The sequence below is a fragment of the Bombus bifarius genome, unplaced genomic scaffold (genome assembly GCF_011952205.1).
Source record: "Bombus bifarius isolate JDL3187 unplaced genomic scaffold, Bbif_JDL3187 scf7180000007986, whole genome shotgun sequence".
Taxonomy (NCBI): domain Eukaryota; kingdom Metazoa; phylum Arthropoda; class Insecta; order Hymenoptera; family Apidae; genus Bombus; species Bombus bifarius.
This window is the reverse complement of record NW_022884368.1, coordinates 83,265-105,541: the sequence shown is the minus strand read 5'-3', so window position 1 is coordinate 105,541 and position 22,277 is coordinate 83,265. Positions and strand designations below refer to the sequence as shown.

Sequence of the window (22,277 nt, the reverse complement as noted above, 5' to 3'; positions counted from 1 at the left end):
ATAATTTCAGAATCATATATTTCATAATATATTTCTACAAAATTTGCATTATAAGTCAAATAATTTATATACTACTAATTTTAATGTATTGATGAACTTTTGTATAGATGAATATTTTTGCATAGGAATAATGTAAATATAAGTAACATATATATCGAAGATAATAGTTATTAATGTATAAATAATGTATTTCATGACATGTTTCTCTCCTATAATTGTTAATAAGTTATATAAATGTAAGTTGGTATTGTTATTATGAAAGACATATTTTGATAAACACACAAGTAATGCTTTTAAACATAGACAATATATTGATAACAGAATAATTAAAATGTAAAATAGCACCCAGTAGCACCATTTTCTGAATAAAAAACAATTATTAATATCACTGATTTAGACCAAATAATTTCAAAGCATTGAAAGCAGTAGCTAAGGCAACCTCTTCTGGAGCAATTTGCATAAATGCTGCTACCATTTCTACTATTGCTGGTAAGGCACATGGTTCATTACGTTGAAAAGTACAGTAACGATGAAGAAATGTCATGGATCGTTCAGTTAGAGCATCTTTAACATGTATAGGTAATTTGCTGGCTCTAGTATTAGGATACATGAATGGAGCATCCGTTTCTACTAATATTCTGTCTAGAGGTGCAAGTCTTTTTTCCAACAGTTGTCTTATTCCACTATCAGATTTGTCTTTGCATAAATATCCTGTAATTCCTAGATAAAAACCATGGTCTAAATAAATTTGTGCTTCCTTTGCAGTTCCGATAAATGAATGGATTAAAACTGGTGGTAAACAATTTTTATAGTGATTCAGAACTTCTAGAACATCTGTCTGAGCACCTCTTTCATGTATTACAAGTGGCTTAGTTAATTGACATGCAAGTTCTACTTGTTTATGAAATACAGCACGTTGTGTTTCAGGATCAGAAAAATCACGACTATAATCTAAGCCACATTCTCCTACTGCTACACATTCGGGATTATTAGCTATGCTTTCAAGTTCTTGCAAAGTATCAGGATTTTCCCATGATTTTGCATCATGAGGGTGCACACCAGCAGTAGAATAAAGAGTACCAGGATATATCCTAGTTAATCTTAGTGCCTCTTTACTAGAACGAATACTTGCACCTGTTACCATAATCTTTTGTACCCCTGCATCCTTTGCTCTTTGAATTACGCTATCTAAATCTCTGCTATATTTTTTATTAGTAAGATTGGCACCAACATCAACTATGATATAATTCTCATAACATTGTGTCATAGCTGAGGAAATAGCTTTTTCCTCTGCATTTGATGCAGTAGTATTTTCAGCCATTCCTCAATATTCAACTGCAATATCTGAAATAAAAAATAATAATAATAATTATTGGAAATATATATTGTTCATTGTGAAAAATATATCAGTATAAACATAAAGAATTAAAAAAAGTGACAATATTTATCAAATTTTATTACATTTAGTTATTATTGAAATAATGATACAAAGAAAACAATGTATATATGATAGATGATTAAATTACTTAACCATAGTAATTTGAGAAATAAATGAAATATATAATCATGAATTTATACTAAATATTATAATATAGATATTTTTTTAGATACTAACAACAAGATACAATATGCATTTGTTGCCAACCAGATAAAACTGCTTTCAATTAATCTGAGATGTCAAAATCCGTATTTTTATAAATGATGTATATGATCATTTGAGATATATAACTATATATATGTATACATATAAAGATATTTTATCAATAAATTCGTAGTGCTTTCTTCTTGCTAAATATTTTTTGGAACTAATACAAAAGCATTACACATGCACGGCACTTGATCATATAATGATACACAATGTTGTCTTGCACGCTATACCACACAACCAATTCTTTCAATAAGTTGATTTAATCAAACACATAGGCTTTTGGTGCTGTCGAATCGTACAAGCTGTTACTGTAACAAAGCACTATATGTGTCGATCTTCCCAAGAGACTGTTCTATAATTCATTTTATTATATATATAATACTTATTAAATACAATATATTTAACTTTTTATAAAAAAGTAAAAACATCAATTCCCGTTAAATTCCCGTAAGATTTACTATTTATATAAATGACATATTATTTATATAGTACATTGAAATTATAGAATAATTTCAATACTTTCACCTTATATAAACTGAATTGGTTAATTTCATATCATAATTGTTACAAGAAAGAATATAGCCTAAAATCATATTACTCAATATACGCGGGAAATATAATTATCATGAAGGTAACTATCTTATGAAACATTTTTATTATTGTTTAACGATGTAAAGTAGTAAAATAATTTATTATTGGAGTATTAATCTATCATAATAATACTCAATATAATATCTATTTTACTTTCAATTTTGTTTTTATCTTAAAAACATTATATACGACATTTATACACAATTATTTATTAGGTTATTTTTTTTTACAGAAAAGGAAAACAAGACGTCAACTTCTGGCTGAAAAAGAAGCTATTGCTAAAAGCTTAGTTGATAAAGCAAACTCTGTGAAAAATCCCTTAGAGCCCTTAAATTTCTTTCATAAATATATGACAAAGGATAATCAAACTATTGAACTCTCTTGCATGAAAGCCATAGATGCACAACCTAAATGTATTCTTTGGATTTTTGATATTATGGAACGTAATATGAAATCTCTGTATGAACAAAGTGATTGGGGTTGGGATTCAGTCGCCAAACAAAAACAATTAACAGAGCCAACAGCTTGGTATTTAGTAGCAACTTCCAATGAGAAATTTGTTGGGTTTTCTCATTTTCGTTTTGATATAGATTATCGGGAAGAAGTACTGTATTGGTATGTAGATCTTATACATACATTTATAATTTATAGAAGATGACAAGTTTTATTTTATAATTTTTTTTTTATAATTGTTTTTCAGTTATGAAATGCAGTTGGAATCCACAGTACGACGAAAAGGACTTGGCCATTTTATGATGTCTGCTCTTGAAGCTATGGCATCAAAAAACAAGATGCGTAAAGTAGTTCTGACTGTACTTAAACTTAACCCATCAGCGATGCAATTTTTCTATTCCCTTGGGTAAGTAAGATATAATTTATAAATATATAGATATAATTTTATTGGGATATAAAAACTAATAACTATACAACAGAAAATTAATATAAGGAAAATAGATTTTTACACCTTTAACTTTATTACAGAATTTTTAATACTTAGAATGTACATACATACATACAGATGTATAAAATTACATTTTCTAAAGTAATAGTACGACTAGCATGGAGATGTAATATCTTATAAAAACCCACATTTTATTTTTCAGTATAACTGCAAGAATATGTTTCTGTATTTTTGTATTCATATTTATAACAATATGAATAATAATAATAATAATAATAATGATAATCAATAATAATATCAATTAAATATCTATGGTAATGAACAAAATTACAAAAAATATTTTATATCTTTTTCTGTTGAATATCATAATTAATATCTTTCTTGATAAAAAGTAGATCACAGTAAGAAAAAGTATCTTATGTAAAAGAGGATTTATATATGTGCCTTATACAAGTTATAGTTCTTGTATGCATGAAAAATTTCATAACAATATGGAATTAAAAGCATATAAAAATAACGGTATCCACTAAATTGTAATTGTAAATCATTTTTTCCAACTGATATTGTTACAGCTACAAGATGGATAAAACCAGTCCACCAGCATCTGATCAATTGGATTATATCATTTTGAGTAAGGCCGTTGATAGTGGAACAATGAGCAGAAATCTTAATTCTTTTTAATGAGTCTAAGTGATCATTAAATTCTACGTTTAAGATTGTGTCTTGTGAAATAAGATTGGTAATATTTGGTGTGGACATAAATTAACAATAGGCGATTTCAACGATGGTCCTACATTATGGAATGTAAGCGGAGCTTTACTAATAACCCAATCATCTATATAATTAAGAAATTTTGTTAAATCAACTTCTACGGATTCGGAAACATTAAAATAACGCAAATAAGAATTATCATTCCAACACATGTCTAAAGCTGCTTGATGTAAAACCATTCCAATACCTTTACCAGCTCCTTCTGGGATAGGAAATACTCGAAAGTTAACAACGCTTAGATCCGCAGGAAAATCGTAACGAAGTGGCGAGAAATACGCATTTAAATTAAAAGGTAAAGAATTATGTGGATGCATGGCAATTATAGGGTGTAATAGTTCTTCTGATGCTAAATGGCCATATAATGAGAGTACACCTGATGGGTGATTTGTTGGTGGTGTCGAAGATATACAAAAAGACTTCTTTTTTTCGAGAACAAACGTGAATATATGATTTGTTAACAAGTTATCAGTTATACCTTGTCCAAGTCCTCTATTATCATCTTGAAGTAATCGTCTATCCTGCATAATCTGTATAAAAATATTATATATGTACAGTGTGTATATATTATATATTCTTACACGAGTGAACGATATATTAGATACATACTTCAATTTGCCCAGGTGCCATAGAACTTACACCTAATGGTTGTGCTGTTACAACTGTTAGTCGAAGCTTCTTATCTTCTATGTATGTACTTGACGCCATTGGGTAATAGTTTCCTTGTGTAGGAAGCTTTGGAAATCTTTGACGCTTAATCATCTAAATAATAATCATTCTCTTAAACATATTTACTAGTGATGATGGAATATTTTAGATATTTTTACTTACATTAAGGCCATTTAGATCTGTATAGAATTGGTCTCCTGAAGCTATATCTGTACTTAGTCTCATAGCAAGTTCATAATTTTGCGTTTCTGATATGTTAATTTCATTATGAACACGTAAACCAAGTCCATCAGTACCAGGAGAGTTGTATAATATACAAGTATGACGTACATGTGCAAATTCTACAAATACTTTAGATACAATGGGTCCAGTTATTAAGTGTATAATACATTTATTGTCCATATATACTAAATCTGGTTCTGCTTTATCAGGTAAGAATAAATAAGCTCCACTTTTATCTTTACCAGAACCTCTGGTACCATATTTAACAAATTCTAAATGAACAGGTACTGTTATGTTAGTGACTCTTAAAGCTTTCAGAAGACCTGACTTTCCAAAAGATGCAGATAATTCTGGTCGTTGTGTAATTGAAAATTCTTGTGCATTTGGTATTACTTGAATTTGATTAAAACCTGGTATTTTTGGGAGGTTTATATCTGTATTAAAAACAGTTATGTTCGCAACATGCACTTCCCTGCATATAATAAATAGTAAAAAGTTGAATTGTAAAAATAAATATTTAATAATTTAAAAAATGAAATTACGTACGGTGGAAACGATGATTTCGACAAAGCGTGAATTACGTATGTTGTAATACCAAATCCAGGTACAGTAACCAAGAATGATAACTCATATCTAGCAACAGTTAATGCAGCTGGTCCAATCCAAATTGGAGAAATTTGACATTGTACTGGTTGACCCATACGATCAGTAACTTTAACAAACGGAGTGGATACGACCAATGTCTGTACTTTCGTTCTTTGTCTTGGAATAGAATTATAAAGAATAACTTTTTTTAAAGGATTTTCCTCCCTTAATATTAGGACATGTTTGTCTCCTACACTGGTATGGCGCAATCTAAAGCATTAAAACATGAGTTTTTTACAATTATTATTTTATTTATTTTTAAAAATTATTATTTTTCATAAAATATTCATAAATTTTTCTCAAACCTAGATTCATCAAGTGAAATATATACAGCATCTACATTAACAGAAGATTCCTGTGGAGTTTTTAATAAATGAACCACTGATTGTTGTAATACATGCGCAGAATTATTCAAGGCCATTATCATCTTCTTAGCATAATCTATAACAACTTCATCTCTGGCAGTTCCAGTAATACCATCATGATGTTGAAACAAAGAATGCCACATTCTTGCCTTACTTAAACGTTGTGCAAGAGTACCTTCCACTAAATTGTCATTACCTTTAGTCCAAGCTGTAGTAGTTAATATTTCCGATGCCCTTAGTAAACTCAATAATACACGATCTAATCGTTTGTGAAAAGGCCTAAAATGTATTTAATAAACATGTTGTTGATAGTTTATTATGATTAATTTTAATTTGAGTGTACCTTGATGTATAATATCCGCTCCAATAATGATCATCTCTGTCGGAATATGTGAAGAAATCGCCAGATAAAGTAGGAAATTCGTTTAAAGTGTGTTTTTCCCTGATCGCATCAAAGTAGTCGCTTAACGTTCCAAATTTAATTTGAACGTTCATTTGTGAGTTTTGATTCATATAATCAAAAAGTTTTTGATAATTATTAAACTGAGCATCCCACTCAGTAAAATGAGTATACCTAAAATCATCTCCTAATGGTACTAATACCACATCAGTTTTGAAAAGCTGAGATTTTTTACGGTACTGATCCAGTAAGAGAGCAGCTCTTTCTGCAATATTTGATTTAGTTATGGCTCTTGGAGCTATTTTCCATGGACAACTTAGTCCAAAATTTTGCAGTCTATAAAAGTCAAATTGACAACATATTTTTGGATCTGGGCCACAAGTGTGTGGCACATCATAACTATAAAATGGCATTATATGTGTAAAGATTTCTGTCGATCCATCATTATCCCATAATTGTCTCCAACGAAATTCTAATTGTTTTCGTTTAGCTAATCTTTTTTTAACTGAATAATGAACTCTTTGTATCAATACATTTTCCAATCCTGCCTTTTTCAACAGATATGGCATAGTTGGAGAAAGACCAAATGGATCAATAGCCCAACCTGAATTTGGTATATAATCTAAATTATATTTTAACCATTGATGACCCTCTGTAAGTTGTGTAAGCTGAGACGTCCAATGAGAAACAGATTCATCTGGCATAACCCAACCTCCTGATACAATTTCTAATTGACCATCATGAATCAAACGTTTAACTAAATTATGAGTTATCTTAGACTGACTTTCCCACCAAAGTTGAAAGAATGATATCTCTGCCCAAATAAATTTACGTCTTCTGTCTTCTGCCAATTTTGTTACCATATTATTTAATATATTTTGTGTTTGAAATGCATAGTATTTCTCAAAGGTACTAAGCCAACCAGGATCATTATGAGAATGTGGAACAACAAATACTTTCAGCTTTCTATTTGGATGCCATTGTTTCTCATCATATGTGATATCCCATCCTTGTTTCCAAACTCCACCATCCACATTATCAAACTCTAATTGCCTATATATCTCTAACATTTGAATATCAACTTCAGGAATTTTTTGTATGTTAAAATTGCATTTAAGTACTTTTCCTAAATGGGAAGAACTAGATGACATAGGTTGATCAGGACGATTTATAGAATGGTCTATAGGTACAAAATGTTTTGCTTCAGCCACTTCCCTTAAAGCATTCATAACTTCATGATGCTTATTGAAATCTTTTTCTAACTTTGCTAATCTATTCTCAAAGTGTAGCCATTGATTCTAAGAATATAAAACAATAAGTTATTTTTGTTTATTATATATAAATTATAATCTATAGATATTTATTGAATAACTTACATCATTAACAGAAAGTTTAGACCCTTGTCCAGGTGGAAAAAGTGTTAAATCCATTATTAAATATATCATAACACAGCAGGCAAGAATTAAGCCTGCACTGATGATTGCTAATGTTTTCCTAGTCCTCATTTTGACACATTTATTTATTTAAATATACCGTTGTTCTTAGATGAACTAAGCTATCAATAACATTTAAAGATTAAATCTTTCTGGTTTCGAAAAGAAATGTAACTTTCTTTAGTATAAAAACTGGATCTTAACCTTATATGTATGTTTATTTCAAAAATTACATATTTATTTTATTTCATTAAGAAACTAGATATCTTTACTTAAAAAGAAAAAATTGAAGAAATATAAAATTCTGTTCATTCACATAAAATAACACATCGACATTACATTAATTATTAATATTACATTTCTTCAAGATTACACTGCATGGTCTGTATGTGACCTCTTGCAACTACCGCCGTCGCCATATGTTTGTATGTAGTCAAGTATACACATATGAAAAAAGGTTAGACCATATACGGTTTAAGGCCTAAGATAAAGTATAAAGAGTACATGTAGTACATATAGGATAATATATGTTTACATTATACGTATGCTAATAAGCTATAAGCAGTAGATGTGTATTTAAATTTCTTTTGGTTTCAGTTTTTCATATTCAAAGCATACTTAAATGTACTTTTACCACTTATCGTTTATCAATCATTTCTGATTTAACTTTCTTATATTCTTTTGTAGGAAAAGCATAAAAAAAGGTAATTATTTAATTATAAATGAGATATTACGAAAAGTATTCAAAATGAAAAATCGAATTTGTTATCGATAATATTAATAAGCATATTGAATATCGATATATTGAATACGAAGATCGATGTTTCTCTAGATTTATAGTAATTCATGTTTCTTTTTATTCATCAAATATGGCATCCTAAAATGCAAAACATGACTCAATAAAATCGAAGCAGAATAAGCAAGTTGTTACTGACTTAATAATATACATGATTTTGCATTGTACAGTGCGCTCTTTTGTAGGTTGCATCTATTTGTGCTTCTTGTGTTCGTAATAGTAAGACAGTTTCAGTGACAATGAACAAGAATCTCGCAGATATTTGTATTTACAAAAGTATAGAAGATGTTCAATCTAAGAAATTTATATACAATAAGTTGTTGCCTTATGCAGACGAAATAGAGACAGAAACACAGGCTTTATTAGCCGAAATTAAAGCAAATTTAGGGCGTGCTGTTATGTTTAATGAAATATGGCCAGGCTGCTATGTATGGGTTACTAAATTAGGCCAGTGAGTATATTCATTTATATTATTATATTATTTGAAAGAAAGGCAATAATTACATTTTAATTATACTGCTTATTTTAGAAAATATATTTGTAATCTGGATTCATGAATATTTTTTCTAGTTACATAAACATGTATGGATTTAACTTCAGCAAAGAAGATCACATCTTGCTTATAAAGTTATTATATGAACTGGTTACAGTTTCAGAAATACCTACAGCTTCTACATTTCAGTGTCTTATTACATTACTAATGTTGTTAAAGTAAGATGATTTAACTTTTATTCATAATATTATATAGGATTATCATTTGTTATAGGAAATCAATTTCACATGTTTTAATATATATTTACAGAAAGAGGAAATTTATATCTCCTGATGAATTGAAACTGCCATGGCGACCTCTTTATAATATGATTCTTCGTATAATGAAAGCAAAAGAAAATCGTCCTGAAATGTACCATATTTGTCATCTTTTTGAGAATACAACAGAATCACTTATTGTATACGCAAAAGTTTATTTTCCTGTAAGTGAATATTTTTCTTAAGTAAATTAACAAAAGAATGAAAATTAATCCTTTATAATAGTTAAGTGCAACACAGGAGATATTAGATGAATTAAGACCAACTTTATGCCTCACCGATGTCATAACAATGTCTCAAAGTATACAACTGTTACGGTGGTTTTTACCAGTACAATTGCCTCCAAAATACCATTCAATTGGATATCAACTATGGTTTGAAGAATTTATGAAATTATGGGAAATATGTCACAATGCACCAACATGGGAAAATGAAATGATGGAGTTAATGGCAGCAGTAGCTAATTATAACATTGGATACATTAATTGGGAACCTTATATACCATTGATGTTCACTAGATTTATACGGTGCTTAAAATTACCAGTATCATATAATAAAATACAAAAACATCATGAAATAGATGCAAATTCTATAACAATATGGATAGTAGCAGTTCTGGTAAAATTTTATTGAAAATTAAAGAGTATATTTAAATAAAATATCGTTTCATATATTGTATAATGTTTTTAGGGAAATGGTTCAAGTGCTCAAACATATCTTGATAAGTTTTTGAAAACGATAGAAACATATTTTCATCCTGCTAATAATGGTTACTGGTTGAATATATTAAAAGAGATTCTTATGAAGCTTTCATTTTATTTTATTACGCGTTTGCACAAGTGAGAATCAATAACAAGTTTTATAATTAATTTTTACAAGTATTTATAAATTTATAATGTATGTCTTATTTATATTATAGAGAAAGGTATGCTGAGCCAACTTGGGAAACTCCCATTCCTGAAGAGTATAAATTAACTGATAGTCATGTTGATGCATTTGTCAAAAGTATGTTACCAGTAACTATGGCATCAATATTTAATAAATTAAGTGTTAATCATGCATCACAAGCTTTACAATATCTTGCTACTATGAGACCCAATTTGGTTATTCCATATGTTTTGAATAGAGTGTCTTCTACATTGGATTCTCTCACAATAGAATCATATAAACTGATTGCTACATTGAATTGTATGGAAGCTATAGCTAGGCCAATGGCAGAAGGGTCTAAAAATGTAAATACAGGTGTGGATTATACTTTTCTGGCTACTTTTTGACATGATTTACTATTTATTTTACATTTTTATGAATTATAAATTTCTTTTGCAGACTATACATACCCAGAAGGACCAAGACATGTTTTACCACTACTTTCTCTGCTTCTATCTAGCATTGATCCAAATAATCCAGAAAAGTGCTTTTTAGCTTTCCGTCTTATCTCAGTTTATGCCTGTTTCATACCTATTGTGGATACTTCTAAACCAATCACAGCAATAGGTGAAGAAGATAAATTAGATTATGAAACAGCGTCTGGATTTGAAGATTTTGTTTTACAATTTTTGGACAAGATATTTTCTTTCATAGATCACAGTTCTCTAGAATTGGTTAGATTAGAAAATTCTGCTGGTGGCGAGAAAAGTAAATTAGAAAAGGTCACAGAAACCGTTCTGTATAATGTGTGCATGATCCTGTTAATGTATATTAATGATGCAATATTTAAAAAGGCTTTAGATAAATTATGCACATTTATAACTCAACGTACACTCGAAATTAAAGTTGCTGGGCAGTTGGCAGCTGCTTTGTGTCGAGTATTTGCCCAAGTTAATGGCAAAGAAACTTTGAAAACATTATTGCCTGTACTTTCACAAACTATCTTAGATATCACGGGCGAAAGTAATGATATTATTAAGGAAGAACATGTGGATGATCGTCTTTTATATGCAATGTTGCTTTTATCTGCAACTGTTACTACAACAGGGAACAATTTACTACCTTATATAGATACACTCACAACAGTTCTTGACCGTGTAGTGATTTTAAACTCTAGAGAAGGAAACAATTTAGCTTGTATATTATTAAAATCAGTCCTTCATTCATTATCTACTATGGTACCATGTCACTTTACATCTACTGATGAAATAAAGTACTGGGGTCAAGTTCTGGATATTAGTAGCTTAGATGTCAAATGGTACATTCCTGATAAGAAAGAAATGGCTGCAATAAATCGAATATTTTTAAGATATCTTATTCCTGAAACAAATAAATTAAAGACATATTGTAAACGCTTGATCACATTAAGGAGGTTAACTATTGATCACTTCTATATAATATTTAATGATAATATTCATTAAGAATAGGTGAAATAAAATTATTATATGATTTTAGAGAAGAGTTACTGACTAGCTTAAATATTGTAAGCACCATTATTGAAGGTTGTGAATCTGTTTTACCTATATATGAAGGGAAACCATTAGATTTAGTGAAATCGTCTTTAAAATGGCAACCTTTCAGGCCAACACTTGGTATGAAACATGAAATATTAATGCCTAATGGTAGTAACGTTAAACGTTACATTGGAACACTTATGAATAAATTGCAAGGTATAATTCTTGAAAATACAGAGGGCGATACAAAAAGTTTATTTGTTTTGATAAAGGTATCTGTTTAAATATACTATTTAGAGTAATAAGTTAATAAAGAATATTAAACACATTATAAAATTCTTTTATTCTAGATTTGGGGCTATCTCTTATTAGGACCTGCATCTGTTACAACTAATATTGTAAATTATAGAAATATAAAAAGAGCACACAAAATGATGAAGGACATGTTAGTAAGAAAAAAGGGAATAATGGGATCCTTTGTATTGCTATGTGCAGAAATTCAACACAAAACTCGTTCATATTTACAGTTTTTTAATTTAACTGAAGCTCATAAACAAATAATGTTAAAATTATTTAGATTGGCTACTAGCAGGTACTCTGACGTGCGATGTCAAGCTCAACGCGTCCTCTTGCGGGCTTTCCATCATTTGACGTTGTCATCTAGAATCATTATTCCAAAATTACTTGATATATTGAGGGCGGATCCGGAAGCAGATCATGATGCGTATAAGGTAAGAACGACAACAATCATGACAAGCAACGTTTAATACAATTTTTTTTAATACTTCATTTTATCTTACATAGGGAGCTCTGAATATTTTAGTTGATTCTCAAGAAACAATTATCGAACATGATTGGAATAAATTGAGAGATTTATGGACAACTTTGGTACTTTCTAAACCATGTGAGAAATTATCTATAATTCGCTTGAAAGAAGATGTTGTGAAATATATAAGTAAACAATTTACAACGATCGCTATTACGTTTGAAATACCGAATACATGTTTGGAAATTGCAACAGCTTTATGGAAGACTAATCCTCAACCTACTTTACCTCAGCCCACAGAGGATGAAATTGTGGAAGGTTTAAAAATTGCACAAGCATTTAATGAAAGTAATTTGGCATCTTATAATGGTTTAATAAATGATCTCTTAAATGCCCTTTTGGAAAAGAATTTACATTGGAGACATCGTTTAATGGCAATAGACTTTATTCGACATTTAGTTCACCCAGAACAAATTTATCCACCAAAAGTAGTTCGTTACTTTGTAGGAGCATTAATACACGATTCATTAAGTGAAAGAAATATTGCTCTTCGTGTAGTTATATGTATGTTGCAACAACAAAAAAGAGAACACCCAAAGGTAAAGTACTGAAAAAATTTATTTTGCAAATATTTTTGGTATAACTTAAACACAAATTTTTTAATTTCAAGATAACTATTGATCCACCAACATCACTAGAACAAAATGAATCATCAGAAAACCAATCTGTGAATTTCGAACGAGGGCAAAGACCAGACAATGCTTGGCTCCAATATAATTTCGAAACTCGGCCCTTGACTGCAGAGCAATGGGATGAACCTAGATTTATTCATAAGCCATATCTAGGATATTACACATGGCCAAAAAAAATTGAAATGTATGCGCCGACACCTCAACAACCATGTCTAGATCCAAATGTACGAAAATTAACAGATCATGAAAAAGAAATCGATCTCTTTTTTAACGATTTGCAGAATATCAAAAAACTCATAAAATTTTATAGTCTTGAAACAAAAAAGGACAATGACAAATTCAATTATTATAAATATCGTCTTTTTAAAGCCCTTTTTCGTAATCATGGGATAGTATTCCTAAAAAATTTTCTGCCACATTTACATGAGTTAGTGAAGGATAAACAAGAAAGTAGTCAAAGGTGTGCAGCCGAAATTATTGCGGGAATCATTAAGGGTTCAAAACATTGGCCATTTAATATGGTTTGTGAAATGTGGGATTCTTTATTACCGGTCATAAAACTTACCTTAATTAATATGACACCAGAAACTCTTGAGGACTGGGTCCATTGTTTTTCCACAGCTCAACAATGTAGAGATCCAAATAAACAACATTGGTTACTGGAGCATTTGATGGAAGAAATTTTTGTTAGCGAATCAGAATCGTCTTTTATTGAATCGGGACGATTGTTTATTTTACAAACGACTCTTACTGAACAACTATGGCGGGTTTTGGAATTATTACAACGTTTGTTGAAACGGATAGAAGATAGATTATTAGAAAATCCATTTGAAAACGTGAGAGAACGGTTAAGTTCTGTTTTAGTAACGGTGTTCACAAGTTTAAGAACTTTAAACAATCAGTCGGTACCGCAAATACAAGATTTCTTAAATAAAATAGTGCCAAAATTACAACCTCTTGTAGATGAAAATGCAACGAAATTCGACAATGATGTAAAAAATCTGCCTGCACATGTATCTATTGTTAAATCGAACGATCTAAAAGAAATAGGAATAAATGAAGAAGAGAAAGAAAGAGCAATTCGATTACTTAAGACAATTTGTAAATGGATTGTAGATATGAATCGTTCATGGTATGGTTTACCGCCAGAATTGTATCAAATATTTCCAATCATCTATCAGATGGAAAATTGCGAAACAGATGAAGAATTGAAACAATCGTGTACATCTGCTTTAACAATATATGCACAAGCATTCACATTGCCGTGTAATATGCCAGTAGCTTTAGAAGCAGTAGAAAAAATGTCAAAGCATGTATCTTGGTGGACAAGATCTGCTTGTTTGGAATTCCTTCAAGCTTGGGTATTTTACAACATGTGTACATTTTTAAGTAATCCATCATGGGTTAATTCTGTTAAAGATATAGTTTTACGTTTATTAGAAGATGAACGAGTTGAAGTAAGAAAAACTGCTGGTGAATTACTTAGCGGATTAGTGCATTGTATGTTTATACCCGAATTAGAATCTTTATTGGTAAATATATTTGAAATATTTTTATGATAATTATTACCAGCAGTTATATTTATAGATTTTTTTCTAATTTTTCAGGATGAATTCAAGAGAAAAGCAAATATTAAATTATGTAAAAAAGAAGCTTTGAATAGTAATAAGGAAGAAACAAAAAAGAATCTAAAAGCTGATGCATTACGTATTCGTCATGCAGCTATAATAGGAATGTGTGCATTTGTACAAGCTCATCCATATGATATACCAAAATACGTTCCTCCAATTTTTGAACATCTTCGTGCTCATATGAATGATCCACAACCTATACCAGTTAGTATCCAAAATAAATTTGAAACATGATACAATAATTCATTAAATAATAAAATTCCTCTGAGTTACAGATGACAATTAAAGAGACTTTGGATGATTTTAAAAGAACTCATAATGGATGGAGGGGTGTGGAGGAGTATATGCAACATTTCACAGAAGAGCAATTATCTGTATTGCAAGATTTAATAATGCCACCATCCTATTATGCCTAACAGAAAGTTAACATTTTTATTATATAGTAAAGAATTTTTTAGTAATAATAATATAAAAGTTGTGTACATGATATTTAACAAAAAATGTATTGGTATTTCGCTGTGAAAATATACAAGATATAATATAAAATATACAAAAGAAGCCATATTTGTTTATTTAAGACTGTCTAAATGTCAATACAGCTTTAATATGAATTATTATACATAAGGTATATATGTTTCTGCTAAAACAACAAATTTGAATATTTTAATTAAGCTAGATATTAAATAAATGATAATTTACGAAGTTTCATGCAATAAATGGTAAATGCCACTATAATTTAAAAAGTTTAACTTACTGAAATTATTACTGACTACCTCTCAAATTAAATGTTTGTGAACTATTTTATGTTTATACCTTAATTAATATTTTTATTTATATATATATATAAAACAAAAAAATAAATGTTATATCATGTAATAATGACTATATGTTCCTTAAGTCTAAAAAATATTTACGCTAAATATAAAATTTTTCTAGAGAATAGGTTAGGCTACTAAAATAGGCTTGAGGCTTTATGGAAAATTCGAGTATGTATATATGATACGATAAAACTCATTTTCCATTTAGAAATCTAGTAACTTATTCTTTTAATTCCATTCATTTATATGTAATAGATAAATCAGGAAAAATATACGTCATATTCTTGTTTGTAACTTTCTTGAAATTGCAATTTTAAGTGTTTTCTAGACATGACATAGCATTTCTGATTAGACAATCGCTTCTAAGTACTTGAAGTGGATAACGAATTTTCAGTAGCTATCTGATAGCAGTTGTATCGCCATGAATCGAATAGTGATATTTGGAGCTACAGGAAATACCGGACTATGTGCTTTAAATAGCGCTGTAAATAAGGGTATAGTCTTATCTACTATTTATCATTTTACTTTGTAATCTATCCTTTTATATATATTAAAAAGAGATTTTAATTATCGAAAATGTAATAAAGATATAAAATATTTTATAGACAGGTAATATCGTTATGATCAATCCCTGTATTTGGTTTTGTTTATACTCTCGTTCCGTTATATTCGCGAACGATGATTTTAATAAAAAATATAAAATAGCCAGAAAGGTTTTTGTAAAGATCTTAGACAAAGTACAAGCGTATAATATTTGAAAAATGCAAGTTATGCGCAAAACTAATTTTATTTTAATTATCTTAAAAAATTTAGGATTAAATATAAGAGCATTTGTAAGAGATGAAAGCAAAGTACCAACAAATTTAAAAGATAAAATTGAAATAGTTGTTGGAGATGTTACTAATGCAGAACAAGTTTCAAATGCAATATCTAATAGGGATGCAGTGGTTGTTGTGCTTGGCACACGGAATGATTTAGGTAAATATTCAATTTTATATGAAATATTAATTTTTCAGCCTACAATATGAGCTTAATATCCATTGCAAATTTTCATTTAGGTCCAACTACAGTATTGTCCAATGGTATGAAAAATATAATAGATGCTATGAAAGTGCACAATGTAGAAGTGGTATCTGTTTGTTTATCTGGTAAATTTTGCTAATCTAATTATTTACAACACATATTGATAATTTTCATGTATTGTTAATTAATATTTTGTTTCTTGCAGCATTTTTGTTTTACAAACCTGAAGCAGTGCCTAATATATTTAAAGATGTAAATGCAGATCACCAGCGAATGTTCGACCTTCTTAAAGAAAGTAAATTAAAATGGATTGCAATATTACCACCCCATTTTACAAGTATGTCATTATTTGTAATTTTAAAGAAATTATTTACATATATTTCACAATTACAGACAATCGTTTGTATATATATTTTGTCTATTTGCAGATGTACAAAGATCAAAATATGTAGTAAAGCATGATGAGTCTCCTGGTCGGACTATTTCCATATATGATTTAGGAGATTTTCTTATTGAAAGTCTTCAACAACCAGAACATTATCAAAAAGTTTGTGGTATTGCTAACATTGCATAATATAACAAAAACTACATTTTGTAATGTGGTCAGAATTAAAAAATATTTTGGAGAATATTTTCAGCTTTTAGTCATATAAAAAAATAAATAGGTAATATGAAAAGGCACCTTCTAATTTGTACAAAATGTATATCATTGAAAGTATGCAGCTATTGAAAAATATTTGTGATTTTAAATATCTATTGGAATGGTTATAATTTCTTGTAAAATATGAGGATGTGTGCATGAGAAGTGTTTCTGTATTTAAAAGCAATTAAAAAAATAATTTTTTAGATAAATAAATAAATAATATACATTTGTGGAATATAAAAGAATCTTGAAAAAAATAAAACTGTTACTGTGATGATAATCTTTTTACCATATGTGTTCTGTGTGTTAAGATACCTAGATCATAGAACTTTGGCATCTGAAAGTTTGGCATTGGAGGTGGTGGTGGACCACAATATTGTGTACTTTTTTCTTTAAGCTTTGCTTTAGTAAATGCTGCACTAGAATATACAACATCATTGATGCCTGATGCTTTAAATGGATCACAGGTTTTATATCCATTTTTTAGGTAAAAAAGTTCTTGGCCTTTAGTTATTAAATATACATTTTTAATTCCTTTCTTTGCTACATGTTCCTCAGCTCCACGTAGTAGTCTAGATCCTAAACCCTGAGATCTACGCTGGTAGTCAATTATCACTAAGACATGAAATAGAAAATTAAATTTGGTTCTTGTTTGTACACTTTCATATTTTTCTCTCTGTTAAACTAATTATACATACCTGATTGTATAAAACAACTATGACGTAATCGAGGTATTAAAGATATTTTACAATGACCAAGGACTCTGTCCTCTTTGTCTATTAGTATAAGACATGTGGGAAACTCATCGCATGATACATTCAGAAATTTTAACCTATTTTACATTGAAGTTCATTTAATTGTTAAATAGGACTTTGTTTAAATTAAGTATTATGATATACCGTGCAGTTTCACTTCTTGGCCATTCAGAATTCAGTAATGTACAACAGTCTGGAATTAGGTCTGGTCTTTTATGAAGTGGTACTATTCTATATTCCTTTTCAATAGCAGTCATATCTTTTCTGTAATAATGAATCATGATAATATAATTTTTGTGCAATTTAATTTAACTTTCTTAAGTTCGAAATATTTCAAAAAGTAGAATAGTAAAAGTTTTGCATTATTTTTGTGATAACAGTTATTAATAGAAATATTAAAAGAAATTGAAAAAATTAAAAGATTGTGACAAGATAATGGTAATGAAAAGCATACAGAAATAGATTTCGCGATAATATTACGTAAAGTATCTATTTTTATAGCTATAGTCAGGACAATAATTTTCATATTTTCGGGGAAAGGAATTAAAAATAACTTGTCATGAAATATCAAAGGTAAAATTTCTTCATATTATAGAAGAAGTAACAATAAGAATTATTGTTTTATTTTTATATAAATTATGACGTGAAGATATCGAAGAAGAATCCATTAAGCAACTAGGAAGGTTAAATAATACATATTTCATATTAATATATGAGACAAAATTTGTTCGAGTAAAACGGACGGATGGTCGGAGATTGGGATCTATTTGACTGATTGACTCCTTTAGAGGGAAAAGCGTGCAACAACCTGTGATTGACAGGTATCGAAAAATAGAAGGTAACATATGCGAACAAGTGTAATAAATAGCTTGGTGCAGATGTCCTTACCGTATTTTTCTAACTGGATGATGAGAACTTGACACACAAGTTTAAAGGTCACTGTGCTTCACCTATATGTATCCCGTGTGGAAATAGCTTTGAGATTAATATCATCTTGAGCCAAGAATGATGCTTCTGTTGAACATATCCCCACTGTTACATAAAATTTTCGTAGCACCCAGTGGTATTATAGAGTACATCACCTCATTTCAAGTCATTCTTCCACTAATACGTCTTTTGTCTAATAATTATACTTTTACTTGTTAATCTTAATAGAAAGGAATTTTATACTATATATAAAATATCTGGGAAATACTTGTACTATTTTTAATTTCCAATTACATATTTTATTTTTTTACAAAAAGTTTTGTAGTCTATTTTTTATTTTGTAAATTGCAATGTGATACATTATTGGAATGTTAGATAAAGAAAGAAAAATTTCATATTTTTATTTGCTTTTTTATTTTATTTATTTTGCTTATTTATTTTATTTCTCTGTATAAAGTATCTCACTGGGACATGTCCATGACCCATTCTCTTTCGAACGCGAGTCTCGTTTTTTGCATTTGACCCATTTTTTTAAATAGCCTCTGTTCTACATATATATGTGAACAATGTCCTGCATTCTTTATTTCGACAGTGATGGTCAATAATTGTTTCTGAATGATACGATTTTAAGGAATTACAGAAAAAGTAATTCTTTTGCATTTATCACTTACGAAAAAAAATAAAATAAGTGTTTATGGAAATCACTATGTATGCATTTCTCATTTCTTACTTGTCATTATTTTGAATTTTAAATCTAAGGATTAATGAGATTTGAGAACCATTGTTGATCCCGCTAATTGTTTACTTGTATCATTCCTGTGTTTCTAATATCTTATTTTCAGTATTTAAGTCAAATAAGTAATGGTATTCATACAGATTATTTAGAAATATCTAGAATTACAAGTAACAATATTGCACATAAACTCCATTAACGGAAACGAGACGTATAAGCAATAGTACATTATATCAGTTGTGTGTATGAAACAAATATTTTAAATATTTAACAAATATATAATTCATAACATAAAAATGTTGTCTGCAAGAGCTCCTGTAACAGGTAATAACATACGGAAATAAAGTTTATTAATACAGTTAATATAATAAACTTGTTTATGTTCTTCCTAACCTCCTACTTTTTATTTCATACAATTAATAGAAAATCCTTTGGGACTTTCTTGGCATGATAGTGCATGGATTCCTGTATTAAATCCAAACAATATAATGGACTATTTTTCTGAAAGAAGTAATCCTTTTTATGACAGAACATGTAATAATGAAATTGTCAAAATGCAGCGTTTAAGTCCTGATCAGTTACAGTAAGTAATATGAGTAAAAGCATTGTTTAAATGTAAAATATCAATAATTAAATATTTATTTTTAGAAATATGACTGGCCTTGAATATATTCTTTTACATGTTCAAGCACCTATTTTGTACGTGATCAGGAAGCAACACCGTCATACTCCTACTTTAGCAGCGCCACTTGCAGACTATTATATCATTGCAGGTGTTGTGTATCAAGCTCCTGATTTGGCATCGGTTGTGAGCTCCAGATTGGTACTTAAAATTTATTAAAAATGAGTATTATCAGGACGTATTGTTAATTTATGGAACTTCGTTTTATAGTTATCTACAGTACATCACTTACAATCTGCTTTTGAAGAAGCTAGTTCATGTTCAAGATATCATCCTAGCAAGGGCTACTATTGGGATTTCAAAAATGGGAAAGCTATGGCAGCAAAGAAAGAAACACCTGTTCGTGAAGAACCAAGTTCTCTATTTCAAAGACAAAGGGTGGACATGTTACTTGCTGAACTTACACGGAAATTCCCATTGCCTGTTCCAAAGCCAGTGCACCAAGCTATAGAACCTTGTACATACTTATTTTGGTAGTTTTTTTTGAAGTATTTTAAGCATCAAAGTAAAATTAATTTGTTAATCTTTTAGCAATGGAAATTAAACAAGAAGTAAAAACAGAAAAGAAGGACATGAAACCACCACCAGAAAAGAAACCAAAAGTTAATTAATAAGGGTTTATAATGGTTTAATAAGAATATAAGACCAATAATGTTCTATGTATATATTGTATTTTATTTCAATTTTTATTTTATGAAATAGGTATTTAGCATTATCAATTATATCTTTTTCGTTAAGTAAAAAGTGTGATGAACTGGTGTGCATGTGAATATATTTTGGCAAACTACTGAATTTGTACGAAATTAAAAATAAAAAATAGAAAATATTTGTCACTTGGTAGTATTTTATTTTTTCCTGCACCATGGACAATCTGGATTATCCACTTCTTCTTCTACATTTATTTTTATCCGTGGAGTCTCTTTCTTCTTAATCTTCCCTTTTTTATTAAATTTACGACAAAAGGTAGAATCTGGACATTTAATTTTTTCTTTCTCGGATGATGGATGACGGAAAAATCCTTGATGTTTATATGCTTGCATTAACCAAAAATATCTTGATGTAGCAATTGATCTGATCTATAAAATTACATTGTGTTGTTATAACTATTGAATGAAATTGAGAAGTATTTTGTTACAAACTTTCATATTAATTTGTATAATCGATTTAATATGATGCATTACGTTAAATTTTCAATTAAGGAAATGGTTATGAAAATATTTTAGGACCTCAAAGTGATATTAATAAAATATACCAGTGTTTCAACTATTTTTTTAGAGTTTCATTTGTAATTTTCTATTACGAAGAAGAATGGCACGTAAGGTAAAAAATGATATGTGACGGAAATACGTGTCCTGAGAAATACGTAGATGAAAAATTTTTCGGACAGGGTACCTGTGATTCTGACAAAGATGAATTTATACAAAATTTGAAACACGAAAAGTGCAAAATAATTCAGTTAGTTCGTCGACAAATGCGTAAATTTTATGATACTCAAGTAACATTAAATATCAATGAAAATATTTAATTTGGGATTTACGCTCGTGTATCTTAGAGGAATAGTATGATCTTTTTTTTTCCCAGTACAAAGCATCTTCAATATCAAATGGTTGGCAAACAAGATACATGCAAGAATCGCCAAATATGTCACATATAATAAAGCGCGAAGTGAATATAACAGAAGATACGAATAAAGAAGCAACTGATGTACCGAGAAGGAGTACAATGTCAGATGGTCAAGTATTGTGTCTGCGTACCCTGGGAAAAATTCGAAAAAAAATTTGTATGACAGTTTTAATTGCTGGAATCATCATACTGATGGCAGTGATTTACGGCATTTATTTCCGCGCTTATCTTTGCAATAATGGGAAATCTTGCATCACATCCCTTCAGTACACTCACGTTAAACATGCATTATTTTAAGTATGCACGACAAACACGAGAGATTAAGATAAATCGTTGGAGAAGATAATGGATATTG

At 29.3% G+C, this 22,277-nt stretch overlaps 8 protein-coding genes across 13 annotated transcripts; 5 read left to right on the top strand and 3 right to left on the bottom strand.

Annotated features, from left to right (window-relative positions):
- Positions 1-161: 161 nt before the first annotated feature.
- Positions 162-2,043, bottom strand: LOC117205094 (3'-5' ssDNA/RNA exonuclease TatD). Its single transcript, XM_033443176.1, has 2 exons — positions 1,616-2,043; positions 162-1,344 (listed from the first exon to the last, which is right to left on the bottom strand). Exon 2 carries the CDS (start codon positions 1,319-1,321, stop codon positions 386-388), a length of 936 nt encoding a protein of 311 aa, XP_033299067.1. The 5' UTR covers positions 1,322-1,344; positions 1,616-2,043; the 3' UTR covers positions 162-385.
- Positions 2,044-2,083: 40 nt separating this feature from the next.
- LOC117205098 (N-alpha-acetyltransferase 40) lies at positions 2,084-4,058 on the top strand. Of its 2 annotated transcripts, XM_033443182.1 has the most exons (5): positions 2,084-2,279; positions 2,472-2,854; positions 2,940-3,098; positions 3,713-3,771; positions 3,856-4,058. In XM_033443182.1, the coding sequence occupies exons 1-5, from the start codon at positions 2,274-2,276 to the stop codon at positions 3,867-3,869; spliced, it is 621 nt and encodes a 206-aa protein (XP_033299073.1). In that variant the 5' UTR covers positions 2,084-2,273; the 3' UTR covers positions 3,870-4,058. The 2 variants fall into 2 exon arrangements, with proteins under 2 accessions (XP_033299073.1, XP_033299072.1); XM_033443181.1 differs by having other exon boundaries at positions 3,713-4,058.
- On the bottom strand, positions 3,851-8,363 carry LOC117205087 (alpha-mannosidase 2). The gene is made up of 7 exons (XM_033443167.1): positions 7,586-8,363; positions 6,153-7,507; positions 5,750-6,088; positions 5,346-5,654; positions 4,740-5,271; positions 4,518-4,670; positions 3,851-4,438 (listed from the first exon to the last, which is right to left on the bottom strand). Exons 1-7 carry the CDS (start codon positions 7,712-7,714, stop codon positions 3,851-3,853), a joined length of 3,405 nt encoding a protein of 1,134 aa, XP_033299058.1. The 5' UTR covers positions 7,715-8,363.
- Positions 8,364-8,458: 95 nt separating this feature from the next.
- LOC117205086 (proteasome activator complex subunit 4-like) lies at positions 8,459-15,295 on the top strand. Of its 2 annotated transcripts, none has more exons than XM_033443165.1 (13): positions 8,459-8,889; positions 9,009-9,149; positions 9,241-9,412; positions 9,474-9,866; positions 9,939-10,087; positions 10,168-10,490; positions 10,575-11,547; positions 11,631-11,901; positions 11,980-12,360; positions 12,434-12,994; positions 13,066-14,619; positions 14,695-14,922; positions 14,994-15,295. In XM_033443165.1, the coding sequence occupies exons 1-13, from the start codon at positions 8,678-8,680 to the stop codon at positions 15,132-15,134; spliced, it is 5,499 nt and encodes a 1,832-aa protein (XP_033299056.1). In that variant the 5' UTR covers positions 8,459-8,677; the 3' UTR covers positions 15,135-15,295. The 2 variants fall into 2 exon arrangements, with proteins under 2 accessions (XP_033299056.1, XP_033299057.1); XM_033443166.1 differs by having other exon boundaries at positions 8,758-8,889; positions 8,968-9,149.
- Positions 15,296-15,847: 552 nt separating this feature from the next.
- Positions 15,848-17,252, top strand: LOC117205099 (flavin reductase (NADPH)). Its single transcript, XM_033443183.1, has 5 exons — positions 15,848-16,030; positions 16,350-16,514; positions 16,595-16,684; positions 16,765-16,896; positions 16,988-17,252. The coding sequence occupies exons 1-5, from the start codon at positions 15,958-15,960 to the stop codon at positions 17,131-17,133; spliced, it is 606 nt and encodes a 201-aa protein (XP_033299074.1). The 5' UTR covers positions 15,848-15,957; the 3' UTR covers positions 17,134-17,252.
- Positions 17,253-17,352: 100 nt separating this feature from the next.
- On the bottom strand, positions 17,353-19,080 carry LOC117205100 (N-alpha-acetyltransferase 80). 2 transcript variants are annotated; one of them, XM_033443185.1, is made up of 4 exons: positions 18,846-19,080; positions 18,102-18,221; positions 17,901-18,034; positions 17,353-17,817 (listed from the first exon to the last, which is right to left on the bottom strand). In XM_033443185.1, the coding sequence occupies exons 2-4, from the start codon at positions 18,212-18,214 to the stop codon at positions 17,468-17,470; spliced, it is 597 nt and encodes a 198-aa protein (XP_033299076.1). In that variant the 5' UTR covers positions 18,215-18,221; positions 18,846-19,080; the 3' UTR covers positions 17,353-17,467. The 2 variants fall into 2 exon arrangements, with proteins under 2 accessions (XP_033299076.1, XP_033299077.1); XM_033443186.1 differs by having other exon boundaries at positions 18,898-19,077.
- On the top strand, positions 18,584-21,132 carry LOC117205096 (mediator of RNA polymerase II transcription subunit 6). Of its 3 annotated transcripts, none has more exons than XM_033443180.1 (5): positions 18,584-18,778; positions 20,041-20,200; positions 20,266-20,440; positions 20,510-20,756; positions 20,831-21,132. In XM_033443180.1, the coding sequence occupies exons 2-5, from the start codon at positions 20,106-20,108 to the stop codon at positions 20,908-20,910; spliced, it is 597 nt and encodes a 198-aa protein (XP_033299071.1). In that variant the 5' UTR covers positions 18,584-18,778; positions 20,041-20,105; the 3' UTR covers positions 20,911-21,132. The 3 variants fall into 3 exon arrangements, with proteins under 3 accessions (XP_033299071.1, XP_033299070.1, XP_033299069.1); XM_033443179.1 differs by having other exon boundaries at positions 18,584-18,795; XM_033443178.1 differs by lacking the exon at positions 18,584-18,778 and adding an exon at positions 19,294-19,941.
- Positions 21,133-21,613: 481 nt separating this feature from the next.
- LOC117205102 lies at positions 21,614-22,245 on the top strand. Its single transcript, XM_033443188.1, has 2 exons — positions 21,614-21,794; positions 21,881-22,245. Exons 1-2 carry the CDS (start codon positions 21,627-21,629, stop codon positions 22,217-22,219), a joined length of 507 nt encoding a protein of 168 aa, XP_033299079.1. The 5' UTR covers positions 21,614-21,626; the 3' UTR covers positions 22,220-22,245.
- The last annotated feature ends 32 nt before the right edge of the window (positions 22,246-22,277 follow it).